General features: G+C 43.1%; 1 protein-coding gene across 1 annotated transcript in view; it reads left to right on the top strand.

The window, feature by feature from the left end:
• ADGRV1 (adhesion G protein-coupled receptor V1) overlaps positions 1–14,372 on the top strand; it is a 786,618-nt gene that overhangs the window by 379,977 nt on the left and 392,269 nt on the right. Inside the window, exon 74 of the mRNA XM_033919809.1 lies at positions 7,132–7,967. Coding sequence (XP_033775700.1) covers positions 7,132–7,967 — 836 coding nt within the window. The remainder of the gene's footprint in view (positions 1–7,131; positions 7,968–14,372) is intronic.

Genomic DNA, 14,372 nt, shown 5'->3' with positions numbered 1-14,372 from the left:
AGGTAAGTGAAAGGAGTCCGGCAGGGCTATAAAGGCTTGAGCCACCTTGGCATCTGGACACAGAGAATCAGGACATCTTTTTGCTGTAGTGCTATTTTTCCCAGGCTGTCAAATATATGATCTCTTCCCATACCCTTATATCCCTACTCATGACATCTGGGTACCTTTAAGCCTGAACCTCCTGAGAAAGCTTCCTGCATCCCTTATGCACTGTTTATTCGCTCAAAGACAGGTAAGATGTAGTATTGGGTTTCCTCACACAGATGACTGTACAACCTAAGACAGAGGTCTGAACTCATAATGGGAACTGTTTATCTCCATAGCTTGGAGATTATGCAGGACAAGGGAATGTGCTGATATAATGTTGGAGGTAAGAGAGGCATCTGTGAAGGGCAAATTGGCTGTTATATAGAAGGGTACATAGGAACATAAGAAATGCCACTGCTGGGTCAGACCAGTGGTCTATCATACCCAGCAGTCCACTCACATGGTGGCCCTTTGGTCAAACACCAGCACCCTAACTGAGACTAGCCCTACCAGTGTACGTACTTGTTCAACAGGAACTTGTCTAACTTTGTCTTGAATTCCTGAAGGGTGTTTTCCCCTATGACAGACTCCGGGAGAGCGTTCCAGTTTTCTATCACTCTCTGGGTGAAGAAGAACTTCCTTACGTTTGTATGGAATCTATCCCCTTTCAACTTTAAAGAGTGCCCTCTCGTTCTCTCTACCTTGGAGAGGGTTAACAACTTGTACTTATCTATTAAGTCTATCCCTTTCAGTAACTTGAATGTTTCAATCATGTGCCCTCTCAATCTCCTTTGTTTGAGGGAGAAGAGGCCCAGTTTCTCTAATCTTTCACTGTACGGTAGCTCCTCCAACCCCTTAACCATTTTAGTTGCTCTTCTCTGGACCCTTTTGAGTAGTACTGTGTCCTTCTTCATGTATGGCAACCAGTGCTGTACGCAGTACTCCAGGTGAGGGTGCACCATGGCCCTGTAAAGCATGATAACCTTCTCCGATCTGTTCATGATGCCCTTCTTTATCATTCTGTTCACCCTTTTTGCTGCCGCCGCACATTGCGTGGACGGCTTCATCGACTTGTCGATCAGAACTCCCAAGTCCCTTTCCTGGGAGGTCTTTCCAAGTACCGCACCGGACATCCTATATTCGTGCATGAGATTTTTGTTATCAACATGCATCACTTTACACATCCATGTTGAACCTCATCTGCCATGTCGATGCCCATTTCTGGAGCCTGATTATGTCATGTTGCAGATCTTCGCAACCCCCCTGCGTCTTCACTACTCTGAATAACTTCGTATCGTTCGCAAATTTAATCACCTCGCTCATCGTACCTATGTTCAGATTGTTTATAAAGATGTTGAAGAGCATGGGTCCAAGCACCGAGCCCTGAGGCACCCCACTAGTGATGCTCTACCAATCCGAGTATTGTCCATTTACCCCCAATCTCTTTTTCCTATTCTTCAGCCAGTTTTTAATCCTCATGAATATTTCACCCTCGATTCCATGGATCACAGTTTTCCGAAGTAGTCGTTCATGCGGAACCTTGTCGAACACCTTCTGAAAGTCCAGATATACAATGTCGACCAGGTCGCCCTTGTCTAGCTGCCTGTTTACTCCCTCGAAGAAGTGCAGCAAGTTCATCAAACAAGATCTGCCTTTGCTGAACCCATGCTGGCTGGTCCTCATGACACCATGTCCGTCAAGGTGATCAATAATGTGGTCATGTATCTGCGTCTCTACCATCTTTCCCAGTACCGAGGTCAGACTCACTGGTCTGTAGTTTCCCAGGTCCCCGTCAAACCTTTTTTGAAGGTCGACGTAACATTCGCCACCTTCGAGTCCTCCGGAATCTTTCCCGTTTTGATTGACAGATTAGCTATTTGTTGAAACAGTTCGGCTATGGTCCCTTTCAGTTCCTTGATGACCCTCAGATGGATGCCATCCAGTCCCAGGGATTTATCGCTCTTAAGCCTATCAATCTGCCTGCATACCTCTTCTGGATTGACCGTTAACCCTGTCAGTTTCCCGTTTTCATTTCCAGCATATAGCCTGATGGGTTCCGGTATGCTGTGTATATCCTCTTCGGTAAATACAGACGCAAAAAATGTGTTCAGTCTTTCGGCGATTGCTTTGTCCTCCTTTAGTGCTCCCTTTATTCCTTGGTCATCCAACGGTCCCACCGCTTCCTTTGTGGGTCGTTTCCCTTTAATATATCAAAAGAACGGCTTGAAGTTTTTTGTCTCCTTGGCTATTTTTTCCTCGTAGTCTCTTTTGGCCCCTTTTACCACCTTATGGCACCTGCGTTGATATTGTTTGTGCTTATTCCAGTTTTCGTCCATTTTTTCTCTTTTCCATTCCTTAAATGAGGTTTTATTTGTCTCTGATAGCTTCCTTAACTTCTACAGTGAGCCACGCCGGTTTTTTATTCTTTTCTTCTTTGATCCCTTGTTGATACGCGGTATATATAGATTTTGCGCCTTTGTTTCAAAGAAATCTGACTGGAATGTTGATGCAGATAGATCCTAAATACACCTGCACAGAATTCACATACATTAAGCATCCAGCCAGACTGGATTGTTTATCAAGAAGATAGGCTACTTGAATGGGACAAAGAAGCCAGAGACTAATCCCATCTACCATTCATAAGAACATAAGAACATAAGAATTGCCGCTGCTGGGTCAGACCAGCGGTCTATCGCGCCCAGCAGTCCGCTCACGCGGCGGCCCCCAGGTCAAAGACCTGTGCCCTAACCGAGACCAACCCTACCTGCGCTCGTTCTGGTTCAGCAAGAACTTGTCCAACCTTGTCTTGAATCCCTGGAGGGTGTTTTCCCCTATAACAGCCTCTGGAAGAGCATTCCAGCTCTCCACCACTCTGGGTGAAGAAGAACTTCCTTACGTTTGTACGGAATCTATCCCCTTTTAACTTTAGAGAGTGCCCTCTCGTCCTCTCTGCCTTGGAGAGGGTGAACAATCTGTCTTTATCTACTGAATCTAATCCCTTCATTATCTTGAATGTTTCGATCATGTCCCCTCTCAATCTCCTCTTTTCAAGGGAGAATAGGCCCAGCTTCTCTAATCTCTCATTGTACGGCAGCTCCTCCAACCCCTTAACCATTTTAGTTGCTCTTCCTGCAAGTGTCACACCTTCTTTATCAATTTTATTACTAACCTTTTTTAATTGTGGCTTCACCTGGTACACTTATAAATGAACCACTACCTCAGTATGAATCACCTCCTATCAATCTGTTGCAGTCTCCTGAGATTCAAGTGTGGAAAGTGCAGCCATTTCTCCAGAAGCTGGCTTGTGGAATTTGGTATATGTGACAAACAGTGAATCTCAGGATACTTCATTAGGGGGGTGGAGGCTAGTGGAGGCTGGAATCTTATCGTGGTTTAGAGTGTAGGCTGGAATCTTATCTTGGCTTAATGAATGTCCAAGCCTGCTGTTTGCTGCAGAAGCACAGAGTGAGGCATGGTAGTCATATAGCAAATAATGTGAAGACATAAAAGGAGCAAGCGTGGGTCCTTCCCTTGGAATCCATCTGCGTGATTGACCCGGTCCATCGGCTGCCTGAAAAGGGGGATTTCCCGGCTGTGACGGGCGGTGTTGCTACAATCATGGTGAAGGTGTTCTAAATATGCAATTTATGTAATGATTAAATTGGTATAATAAGCATTACCTTGTGTATGTCTCTTTGTATGCCGTGAAGTGCTGACTACCTGACGAACTTAGCATTACAGATGCCCAGGCTGAGTAGCCACCTAAGCGGCTTATGAGAATGGCACAAGGGCGTCCTATACAGAATCGCCACTCCGATTCTCTAACCGACGTCCATGTTACAGACGCTGTTTAGAGAATCGTGTTTGCTGCTAAGCTGATCATAGAAAGGGAATCTTCCTGCCGTGATCAGCTAAGCAGCAGCAGGGAGCCCCTGAGCTCTACTGCAAGTCAGCCAGCAGGAAGGATGCTCACTCCCTCCCGCTGCCACCCCCGAACATCCCCACACTGTCTGCAGCAGGAAGGATGCCTACTTCCTCTGGCTGCAAGCCGCAAAACAATCACTGGCAGAAGGGATGCCCAATCTCTCCTGCTGGCAACCCCCCCCAACATCCCCAGCAGGAGGGATGGCCATTCCCTCCTGCCAGCAACCTCCCACCCCCAACATCCTATGCAGAAGGGATGCCCACTCCCTCCTGCCAGCACTGCCCTGAACCTCCATCCCCCAAAGTCCACCCATATCCCTCTGTACCTTTAACAGGAAGGCCAGCCAGAGGGATGCCTACTACCTCCAGCCAGCTGGCCTGCCTCTTCAGAATGGTGGGCCTTCACCTTCCCAGGGAGCAGCTTTAGGTATCTGACTAATTGGAGTCTTAGGCCTCCTTCCCATTGCATTCTGGGATGCACTGGGAAGGAGACCTAAGATTCGGGTTGGCATACTTGAGCACCAAATGCACCGGAAAGGGGATGGACTGATATTTTCCAGTGGTGGGCCTGCCGTTCGGAGAGTTTATGCCTCTCTCCGGCTAGACCTTCTGTTTACAAGGTATGGGGGGAGTTGGGGGGTGGTCTCCCCCTTTAGTGGGATCACTGGGTGGGTCAGTAGATGGATGGGTGGTCACTGGGTGGGGGAAGGGTCAGTCGGTCACCAGGTGAGGGGTGTTTCAGGGGGTGTTCTGTCAGGGAGTGGGCATCCCTCCTGCCTACCGTAGTTGGGTGGGGGGTTTTCGGGGGGGTTCTGGCCAGAGGGTTCCTGCTGGAGTTTGCTAAAAGGGGGGGATGCTTCTGCGGGTGACAGAAGGGAGTGGGCATCCCTCCTGCCACCCGCCTTCACTAGCACGGCTTTGTAAAGGAAGGGGTAAATGAGCTCCTTATTATTTATTCTATATATCTTTATATGCCAATTTTTTTTAATATACGCATACTTTTTTTAATATACGCATACTTTTTTAAATATACGCATAATATACTTTTCAATTTATCAGCTACAATAACAATTTCATTTTTAGATGTATTTAATTGTAATGTTTTATGTGGTGATCACCTATACTGCATATCTAATGCTTTTTTGATTACACTAGGTCTGGAGCCATGTATTAAAGTTGATTATATGTTGTAGCCTTTCTTCACCCTTACCATGAACAGGTGCTGTAAAACTTCCAAAAATAATATAGCATTGACTATGCTTATGTAATATCAATCCCAGTGCCTACATTAAGGGGGAAAATTCATCAAGGGGCACTACTTCTTACATTTTCACACACAATGTTTTAGAACTGTTTGACCACAATTAGAACCATCAGTGGAGACCCTTTTCACATAAGCGGTCAGCTTATGACTCCTTTACTTGTCATTGGTTCTAAATACAGTGGAACCTTGGTTTATGAGCTTAATTCATTCCAGAAGCATGCTCGTAAACCAAATTACTCATATATCAAAGCAAGTTTCCCCATAGGAAGTAAGGGAAACTCACTTGATTGATTCCACCTCCTCCCCCCCTCCGGCCACCGTTGCTGCTCCACCCCGCCCCACCACATCCCCAAAAGACCCCCCCACCCACCCCTAAGGCCACTGGTGCACTTCCACATCCCCCCCACTGCAAATCGGCATCGCCCCCCCCCCCCCCCCGCTCGCAAACGCTGCCCCCCGTGAACATGCATCGTCCCCCCTTGCAAACGCACACCTGCCCAAACTGAAGCCTTACCCCCATCTGGCACCGGCACACAGCACCAATCCACAGGAGGTGCCGGTGCCTGAAGATCGTGCTGCTTGCCGGACTGGGCCTTGAGCATCTGTGCATGCTCAAGGCTTTCTGGCTCCTGCCTCTCTCAGGCATCCTGTGGTAATAGCTGAATCTATGTACACTAATCATGTGTTTTTGAGGAGACATGTCAGGCGTTGAAGAGTGGATACTCCTGCGCTAATCAGTCAGCACAGCTACATTATTGTGTGCTAAGTGATTAGAACACAATGCTTGAGCCCTTAATGCCTGCTAAATGGGTGGTGGTAAAGGCTGCATGCTAATGGCAACACATTAGAACAAAAAAAATTGGGGGGAATTGTATGTATTGTTGATATTTTTGAAATTGTTATTACTCCACTTTTGTTGTTTATTGATTAGAGTGTGTGAGGGGTTTTTTCTTTTCTTTTCTTTTCTAAGCATTAATACAAAAAGGGTATTTTTATGGCTGCAGTAAAAATGGCCTTAGCATGCTGGAAAAATTCTTATAAAGTTACGCTAAGTCAGTATTCTTGTCTGATTTTGAATATTGTCCTGATGGCATTTCCAATAACAGTCTTTCAGCTTCTCAGGTGACACACGTTAGTAGAGAATATTTAATTTCCCTTGCAAGAGTAAGATGATATTCCCTGTCTTGCTTATGTCTTTTATTTTTTCCATCCTGCTCTAAAACTTTAAACTAACTTTTCTAGAAATAATTCTGACACAGGAGACAAAAAGTTTGGTCATGTTCCTGGAGAAAAAGTCGACAACAAATTATTAGCCAAGTAGACTTAGGAGAGCCATTACTCACCCCTGAAAACAACCTAAAAGAAATAGATCTACTCTTTATGGTTTCCTGGGTACTTTTGACCCAGACTGGCCACTGTTGGAGATAAGAGCCCTAATATTCAGACCATAGGAAACAGCCCGGTCACCTCCTACAGTTGGCAATAATCCCAGATATTCAGTGCTAGGGCAATATCTTGCCACCAGCATTGCGTTTCCGGTGTAAAGTTCATTGCCGCAGAATTAGCCAGCCAAGCCGATATTCAGCAGCTGGCCAGCTAATGTCTAGTGGATTGGTTATGTTTCTCATAATAGCTGGTCACCGGCTATCTGCTGACTTGGATATTAAGCGGAAGATAGCCGTCTATGTGCTATTTGGCCAGCCAGGAGCCATTCCTTGCCAGCCAAATAGCACTGAATGTCATCTTGAAGATGTTTGACTTGATAGACTTTGGCTTGATCCTACATGGTTTTTCTTATGATCGTATGCTTTAGGGGATTCTTGTAATTTTGATGCATGGGAAAAAAAAACCTCCATATACATTTATTTAGTGGTATCTAATTTTTCTGATTCAGCCTTTGTGATTTTTTTTTCCAGACCAGGATTCACTGTAGCTAACATTGAACCAATGGGTGTCTTCCAGTTTGCCCAGGACTCAAGATATGTTATAGTGGAAGAAGATGTGCAAGTGATTACACTACATGTCCAGCGTTTGTATGGCTTTTATGGAAATACAACTAAGCTTACGTATCAAACAATTGCAGGAAGTGCCAAACCAGGTGAAGACTTTGAAGCCATCGAAAATGGAGAACTATTGTTCATGAGCCTCCAAACAGATGCTATAATTAACATCACAGTTAAAGATGATACGATTACTGAGCTGGATGAAATATTTTATCTAAATTTAACTTCAGTAGAAGTTTTAGGCAGCCAGAAAACAAATCCACGACTGAATTCAGATTTTAGTGTTGCAACAATAACAGTATTAGCCAATGATGTCAGTAATGGTTTTTTTAGCCTTGGGCCTACATTTATTTATGCTGAAGAAGATGCAAATACTAGTAAAGCAAACACAGTGGAAGTTCTTGTTAAAAGGACCCAGGGATATAGTGGAGTTATCAAAGTAATGGTGAAAACCTTCGGAAGGACAAGTGCTCAGTATGGCATAGATGGACTTCCTTTTGAGAACAGCCATCAAACGTCAAACTTGACATGGGCCACTGAAGGGTTGGATTTTGAGGCACAGACTGTCCCAGTGACACTGTTAGATGGTGAAAGAGAACACAAAGTGTCCTTCAGAATCTTGGATGATGACGAGCCAGAAGGACAAGAGATTTTTTATATCTTCCTTGCAGATCCTGAAGGGGGAGCTCAAATTGTGGATGGAAAAGATGAACATGGATTTACATCATTTGCAACAATAGTGATTATAGGTAGGAATTTAGCTTATTTGGATTTCATTAATAATATGTAATAAACACACTTAATTGAATCATACAAGAAACAGTTTTTAAAGGCATTTCCATGAGTAATCAGATGTATACCTGTGCAAAATTTTCAAAATTTCCCTGGGCTCTCATTACAGAAAAGTGATGGCACTAGGGATAGAATAATGCATACCCTGAAAACCTAGCATATAGTTTTTGTTTTGAATCCCTTTCTACTCTGTTTGTCAAAGGTTTATGCACATGCTTTGTAGTTCCAAGGTATGCAGTTAAAAAAAATCCTGATAGTACTGCAGCCTTTGAAATCCTCAAAGGAAATCTCAGCAAGGAGATCCCCATTGAAAACTAGCTTGCAGATATGCATATTCAGAGTAACCCAGCATTTGCTTGCTTTGCTGCAAACACATATATTAGATATCACTATGATTTGTTCCAAGAAATATAATATAAATTAATAATTACAGTAGTGACTGGAGGGTGTAAATTTTCATACACTTTTAATGATGTATGTATTTGCATGTTGATAGCTTGCTCATCTTTTGTGCAGAGAACATTAGAGGTAAGCCTTGTAAGTGTATTATCAGTTACTTATGAGTAAGCAAGTTCTTGCACAAGCTATAAAAACATTGGATTTAGGGGTGGAATATCCTCTGGATATGTATTGGATGTAGTGGTGCAGCAAGGGTGAAAGATGCCCAGGTTGGAGGCACCCCACCTCCACCCTTGCCTCCCATCTCCCTGCTCCTTCCCCGATCCCCCTGCTGCGTGCAACCCCTTTTCCTTCCACCGTACCTCTAGTTGTTCACCACTGTGAGTAACAACTTCAACGTGCTCCTCACAACTCCGACGGCTCTCCCTCTGACGTCACTTTCTATGCGCAGCACCCGGAAGTGACATCAGCGGGAGAGCTGACGTGGTCGTGAGGAATATGTTGAAGTTGTTGCTCACGGTTACAAGTTTCAAGTTTATTAGGATTTTATATACCACCTATCAAGGTTATCTAAGCGGTTTTTACAATCAGGTACTCAAGCATTTTCCCTATCTGTCCCGGTGAGCTCACAATCTATCTAACGATATCTAACGGTGGTGGATAACTAGAGGTATGGGGGAAGGAAAGGGGGGGCGTGTGTGGCGAGGGGAAAAGTGGGAAGAGGCGGAGGGGGTAGAAAGGAGGAAGGGTGCTGGCGCCCCCACCAACATGGCGCCTGGGGCGGACCACCCCCTTCGCTCCCCCCTTATTCCGCCACTGATTAGATGTATATGTGAGCTTTTCATTTTCAAATAATACATGCATGACCATATCTTAAATATGATTAAGTTGTGATGTAAACCACTTTGATCCTTTTTGGCTTTATAGTTGGTATAGAAAGATTTTAATAAACATAAACATACATTAACATACCAATCCATTATGCCCTTGTTTTACCCACACAATAACCTTATATTAGAACTTACGATATTCAAGATCTTTGTTTTGAAAATTGGCTTTTTCTGTGTGTGCTTTCAACTAAATGTATAGGATTGCATTTAAGAGCCTTAGGGCCGGATTCTGTAATGGACGCCTAAAGATAGGTGCCTATTGCAGTTAATCACATGTAGGCGCCCATTACAGAATCACACTTAGCAGTGCTTAACTTAAAACATAAGTGCCTATAAAGTAGGCCAGGGTTTTAAAGGCCTACATTATAAGCGCCTAAATCTTTCTCCACTCCTGCACATACCTACATTGGTGTTAGGTGCCGATAGACGCCTATCTTTTGTAGAATCGCACCTAAGAAGATAGGTGCCTATCTCCCAATTAAATTTTATTTTTTCAGTTATGAGCTTGTTAAAGCTCATTATTGAAGCCAATTAACTAATTAAGTTAGGCACCTAACTTTAAGTGCATTTTGCAGAATTTCCCCCTTAGTGAACATATACCTCATATAGCTTAATGCAGTGTGTCGCATACTTTTTAAGGTGGCCTGTGGCTGGAGGGCACCCAGAAATGCTTGTGTGTTGACGCAATGACATCACGTGCATGCATGATGTCATCACATTGATGTCCGTGCATGCGCGGATGTCCTTCAGCTGTGGCCCAGAGCCTCCTATTACCGCCAGTGGGGAGGGGGGTTGCTACAGATGGAGAAGTGAGGAGAAGGAGTAGAGGCACCAGAGAGGAGTAGAGGCACAGGCGCCAGCTGACTGACTACACAATATGCCTCTCAACGCAAGCAGTCAGCCAGGGCCGACATCTCTTCTTCATGCCAGCATCTCATGGCAAACCTGGAATCTGCTGGGGCATCCTGGTGTGCTATGGCACACAGTTTGCGATACACTGTCTTAATGTCTCAGTCAGTTAATAGCAAAAGATGGTTTAAAACCAGTTTAAACATCATTACTGCTGAGATCCTTCAGACTTATTTAGTTGTATACTTTTGTGATCTTATTCACAGTTCCCCTTTCTATCCTGTTATACTCTAATTTGTATAGTACTGTGGAATAGCAAGTATATATATTTATTGTGATCACATTCATATGTTTGTAAAATACATTTCCTGAGTTCAATCGTCAGCCTAACATAGGTGCCAACATTTTTACATTTATTACATGCATAAATGTTTATAATAATGGCATTTATGCATGTAAGTATGTGCGCACATGTAAGCATAAGTGTCAAAATTCCACCTAAGCATTATTCTGCAAATACCCGCTTAACTTTCATAGTATGCATTTGCAAGGGTGGTGTACACAGGAGCAGAGCATGGGTGCAAGTCACACTTACATACATAAATTATAGAAAACTATAGTTTGCATTTGTATCTCCAGCATTTAGGCACTAATATCATCATAACTCTTTTTGTAATCCACTTTGAACCGAAAGGTAATGGCGGAATAAAAATCTGTAATGTAATAATGGCTGGTATGAAGGCTCACATCTAACAGTTGAGTGCACATATACCTGGTTAGACTAGATATTAGTTTATAGAATAGGATCTTATCAGATGACTTATTATAAAATTCACTCCAATATCAATTGAAGAAACTAATGTCTTGTGGAGCTTGACAGGAACATATGAATAGCCTTATTGGGTCAGACCAATGGTCCATCTAGCCCAGTATCCCGTCTTCATGGAGGCCAATCCAAGTCACAAGTACCTGGCAAAAACCCAAATAGTAGCAGCATTCCATGCCGCCGATCCAGGGCAAGCAGTAAATTTCACCATGTCTGTTTCAACAGACTTTTCCTCCAAGAACTTGTCCAAACCTTTTGTAAAACCAGCTACATTAACCACTCTCACCACATCCTCTGGCAACACATTCCAAAGCTTATCTATTCTGAGTGAAAAAAATATGTCCTCCTATTGGTTTTAAAGTATTACTCTGTAACTTCATCGAGTGTCCTCTAGTCTTTGTAAATCTTGAAGCAGTAAAAAAAAAAAAAATCAATCCACTTGTACCCATTCTACACCATTCGTAATTTTGTAGCCTTCAATCATATCTCCCCTCAGCTGTCTCTTTTCCAAGCTGAAGAGCCCTAACCTTTTTAATCTTTCCTCATAGGAGAGGAGTTCCATCCCCTTTATCATATTGATTGTTCTTCTTTGAACCTTTTCTAGTGCCGCTATATCTTATGAAATAAAGAGACCAGAACTAAATGTAATACTCAAGTTGAGGTCGCACCATTGAGCAATACAGAAGCATTATAGTATTCTCAGTCTTTTCTAATAATTCCTAGCATCTTGTTTGCTTTCTTGGCTGCCGCCGCACATTGGGTGGAAGGTTTCAGCGTATTGTCCACGCTGACACTCAGATCTTTTTCTTGAGTGCTGACCCCCAAGGTGGACCCTAGCATCCGGTAACTATGATTTGGATTATTTTTCCCAATGTGCATCACTTTGCATTTGTCCACATTAAATTTTATCTGCCATTTGGACACCCAGTTTTCCAATTTCCTAAGGTCTTCCTACGGTTTTTCCACAATCCTCATGCGTTTTAACAACTTTGAACAGTTTAGTGTCATCTGCAAATTTAATCATCTCACTTGTAGTTTCAATTTCCAGATTATTTATAAATAAGTTAAATAGCACCAGTCCCAGTACAGATTCCTGAGGCACACCACTATTTACCCTCCTCCATTGAGAAAAATGGCCATTTAACCCTACCCTTTGCTTTCTGTCTGATAACCAATTCTTAATCCACAATTCAATTCAACTTGGCTCCCACTTGATTTCTCTTGCCTGCAGCAGCACAGCAACCAGCTAAGAGCCAATTTATCTACAGACTACCAGAAATTTTGTTATTCTACTTGAGTTGAAACACTGGCAAGAGAAAGTAAATCCTCTCCATTCCCTCCATTCCTCTTTCCCTTTCTGATGGGCAGTTTGAAATGGGACAACCATATAGCAGTTCATCCTCCTTAATCTACTTTCAATTGGTTCAAATTTCCACCCTTCTCCAATAACTATTGCTGTTCTCCTCTTTCACCAGACATGCAGGGTACATGCAGGCACACATGCTGGTGAAGTCCTTAGACTGATCCTGTGTGTTGGTGCTCTCCCCTAGCTACAGTAGGCTTTTGACTTACTGGGCATGTGCAGGGATTCCCGCCTTCCAAAGCTTCTCCCCTTGCCTGTCAGTTTTGTCTCTAGCTGAAAAATATGTATATTGTAGTATGGATGGTGGGAGGGTAAGTGTAGCTGCATTCTCCTGCTGTCTACAGAGAACCCCTGTTACAGGTAAGCAACTTCGCTTTCTCCGGAGACAAGCAGGGGCTATGCAGGTACACTTATTGATGAGTCTCTAGCTATAATGTATATTATGGTGGAGGTGACAAGGAAAATATAGAAAGCAGGTGATTATAGTGATAAGGTGGCAACAAGTGGTTAAAGGAATTAGAAAGCAGAAGGATTAAAAGAAAGTGGTAGAAAGTCCTTGACCTGGAAAAACTGATTGAAGAGTTCAATCAGGATAAGAAAAGGTATAAGCTAGGAAAATGGAAGAAGGGATTATAGGGTGATTTCTTAGGGGTGAGAAATTATTGATCAGGGAATGAAAGATGGTCCAAGTGGCAAAAGTTTAGAATTCTTGCTTTTAGATTAACACAAACATAAATGACTAAAGTGGAACAGCATTCAAAAACTAAGGAGTTCTTTTACTAAGCTGCAACAAAAAGTGGCCTTAGTGCCCCTTTACATGGGTCTTTTTCTTGTACACTATGGCCATTTTTGCCACAGCCATAAAAATAGTAAAGCACAAATGCTGCAACTAGTATGCAGCCATTTTTTTAAATTACCATATGAGCACTTAACCATCACCCATTTTGTAGGAAGTAAGGGCCTGAATCTCAAAACACACGACCTGATTGCAGGCGGCAGTAGGCTAGTCATCCTACCATTGTCTGGAAACCAATCAGGATGCACTTAAAAAAAAAAAAATTGTGGGAGAATGGATGCTTACATTGTGGGTGTCTGTAGCGCATCTACAGAGACGCATAGGGACATTTAAGCATTCCCAAGGTGGGGGGGGAGGGCATGGACGTGCTTTCACCAGGAAGTGGCCTTGGGAATGCTTAAGCATCCCTACGCATCTCCTTAAGCTCAAGACAGGGGCCTTTAATGTAGGCCTACAAAATTCTGACCTACATTAAGGTTCAGTGATCTAGACACAATTCTCTTTAGGACGCTGATAAGTGAATGACATGCGATCAGCGGCCGCCTCTTAGACATCCGCCAAGATAGGTATCCTATCGAGAATCAGGTCCTAAGAGCTCATGTCATATTCTTGCATTAACTCACACCACCTTATCTGTCAACAATGACCATTCTTACACCCCAGCCCTGGTTCTGAGGTCAATGAATGATTATCATATGGTACTGGCCAGGACCACGACTTGTGCAATTAGAAAGCACTTGGCATAGTGCTTTCTTTTTTCTGCACCATCACTATGGAATTCTATGCTGTTACATGAACAAAGTGAACTTTCATTTTTAAAAAGTTATAATTTTTATTGAAAACTTGCCCCTCCCCCTTTTACAAACCCGCAAAAGCTGTTTTTAGCACCAGCCGGCATGCCGAATGCTTTGCACTGCTCCGATGCTCATAGAATTCCTATGAGCATTGGGAGTGGCACAGTGCATTATTTGAACAGACTTATTCCACCTGATTCAATATGTTGTTTAGACCTCGATCAGAACCTTTACTTTGATGGATTTTGTTATGGAAGGTCCATGCTGGATTTTTGCTGATTACTCTTGTATAAATGTGTAATACCTTTCCTGTGGTATTTTTCTTACTTTTTATTAGCCTGCTAGACAATTTCAGTATTATAATAATTCTGGAATGAATAAATAAATATATGATCTCAGTAGCAATCCTATAAACTCAATTACAAATATGTGGATTTGTGGCATC

The sequence above is a fragment of the Geotrypetes seraphini genome, chromosome 1 (genome assembly GCF_902459505.1).
Source record: "Geotrypetes seraphini chromosome 1, aGeoSer1.1, whole genome shotgun sequence".
Classification (NCBI taxonomy): domain Eukaryota; kingdom Metazoa; phylum Chordata; class Amphibia; order Gymnophiona; family Dermophiidae; genus Geotrypetes; species Geotrypetes seraphini.
Note: the sequence above shows the minus strand (reverse complement) of the source record. Positions and strands in the feature narration are given on the sequence as shown.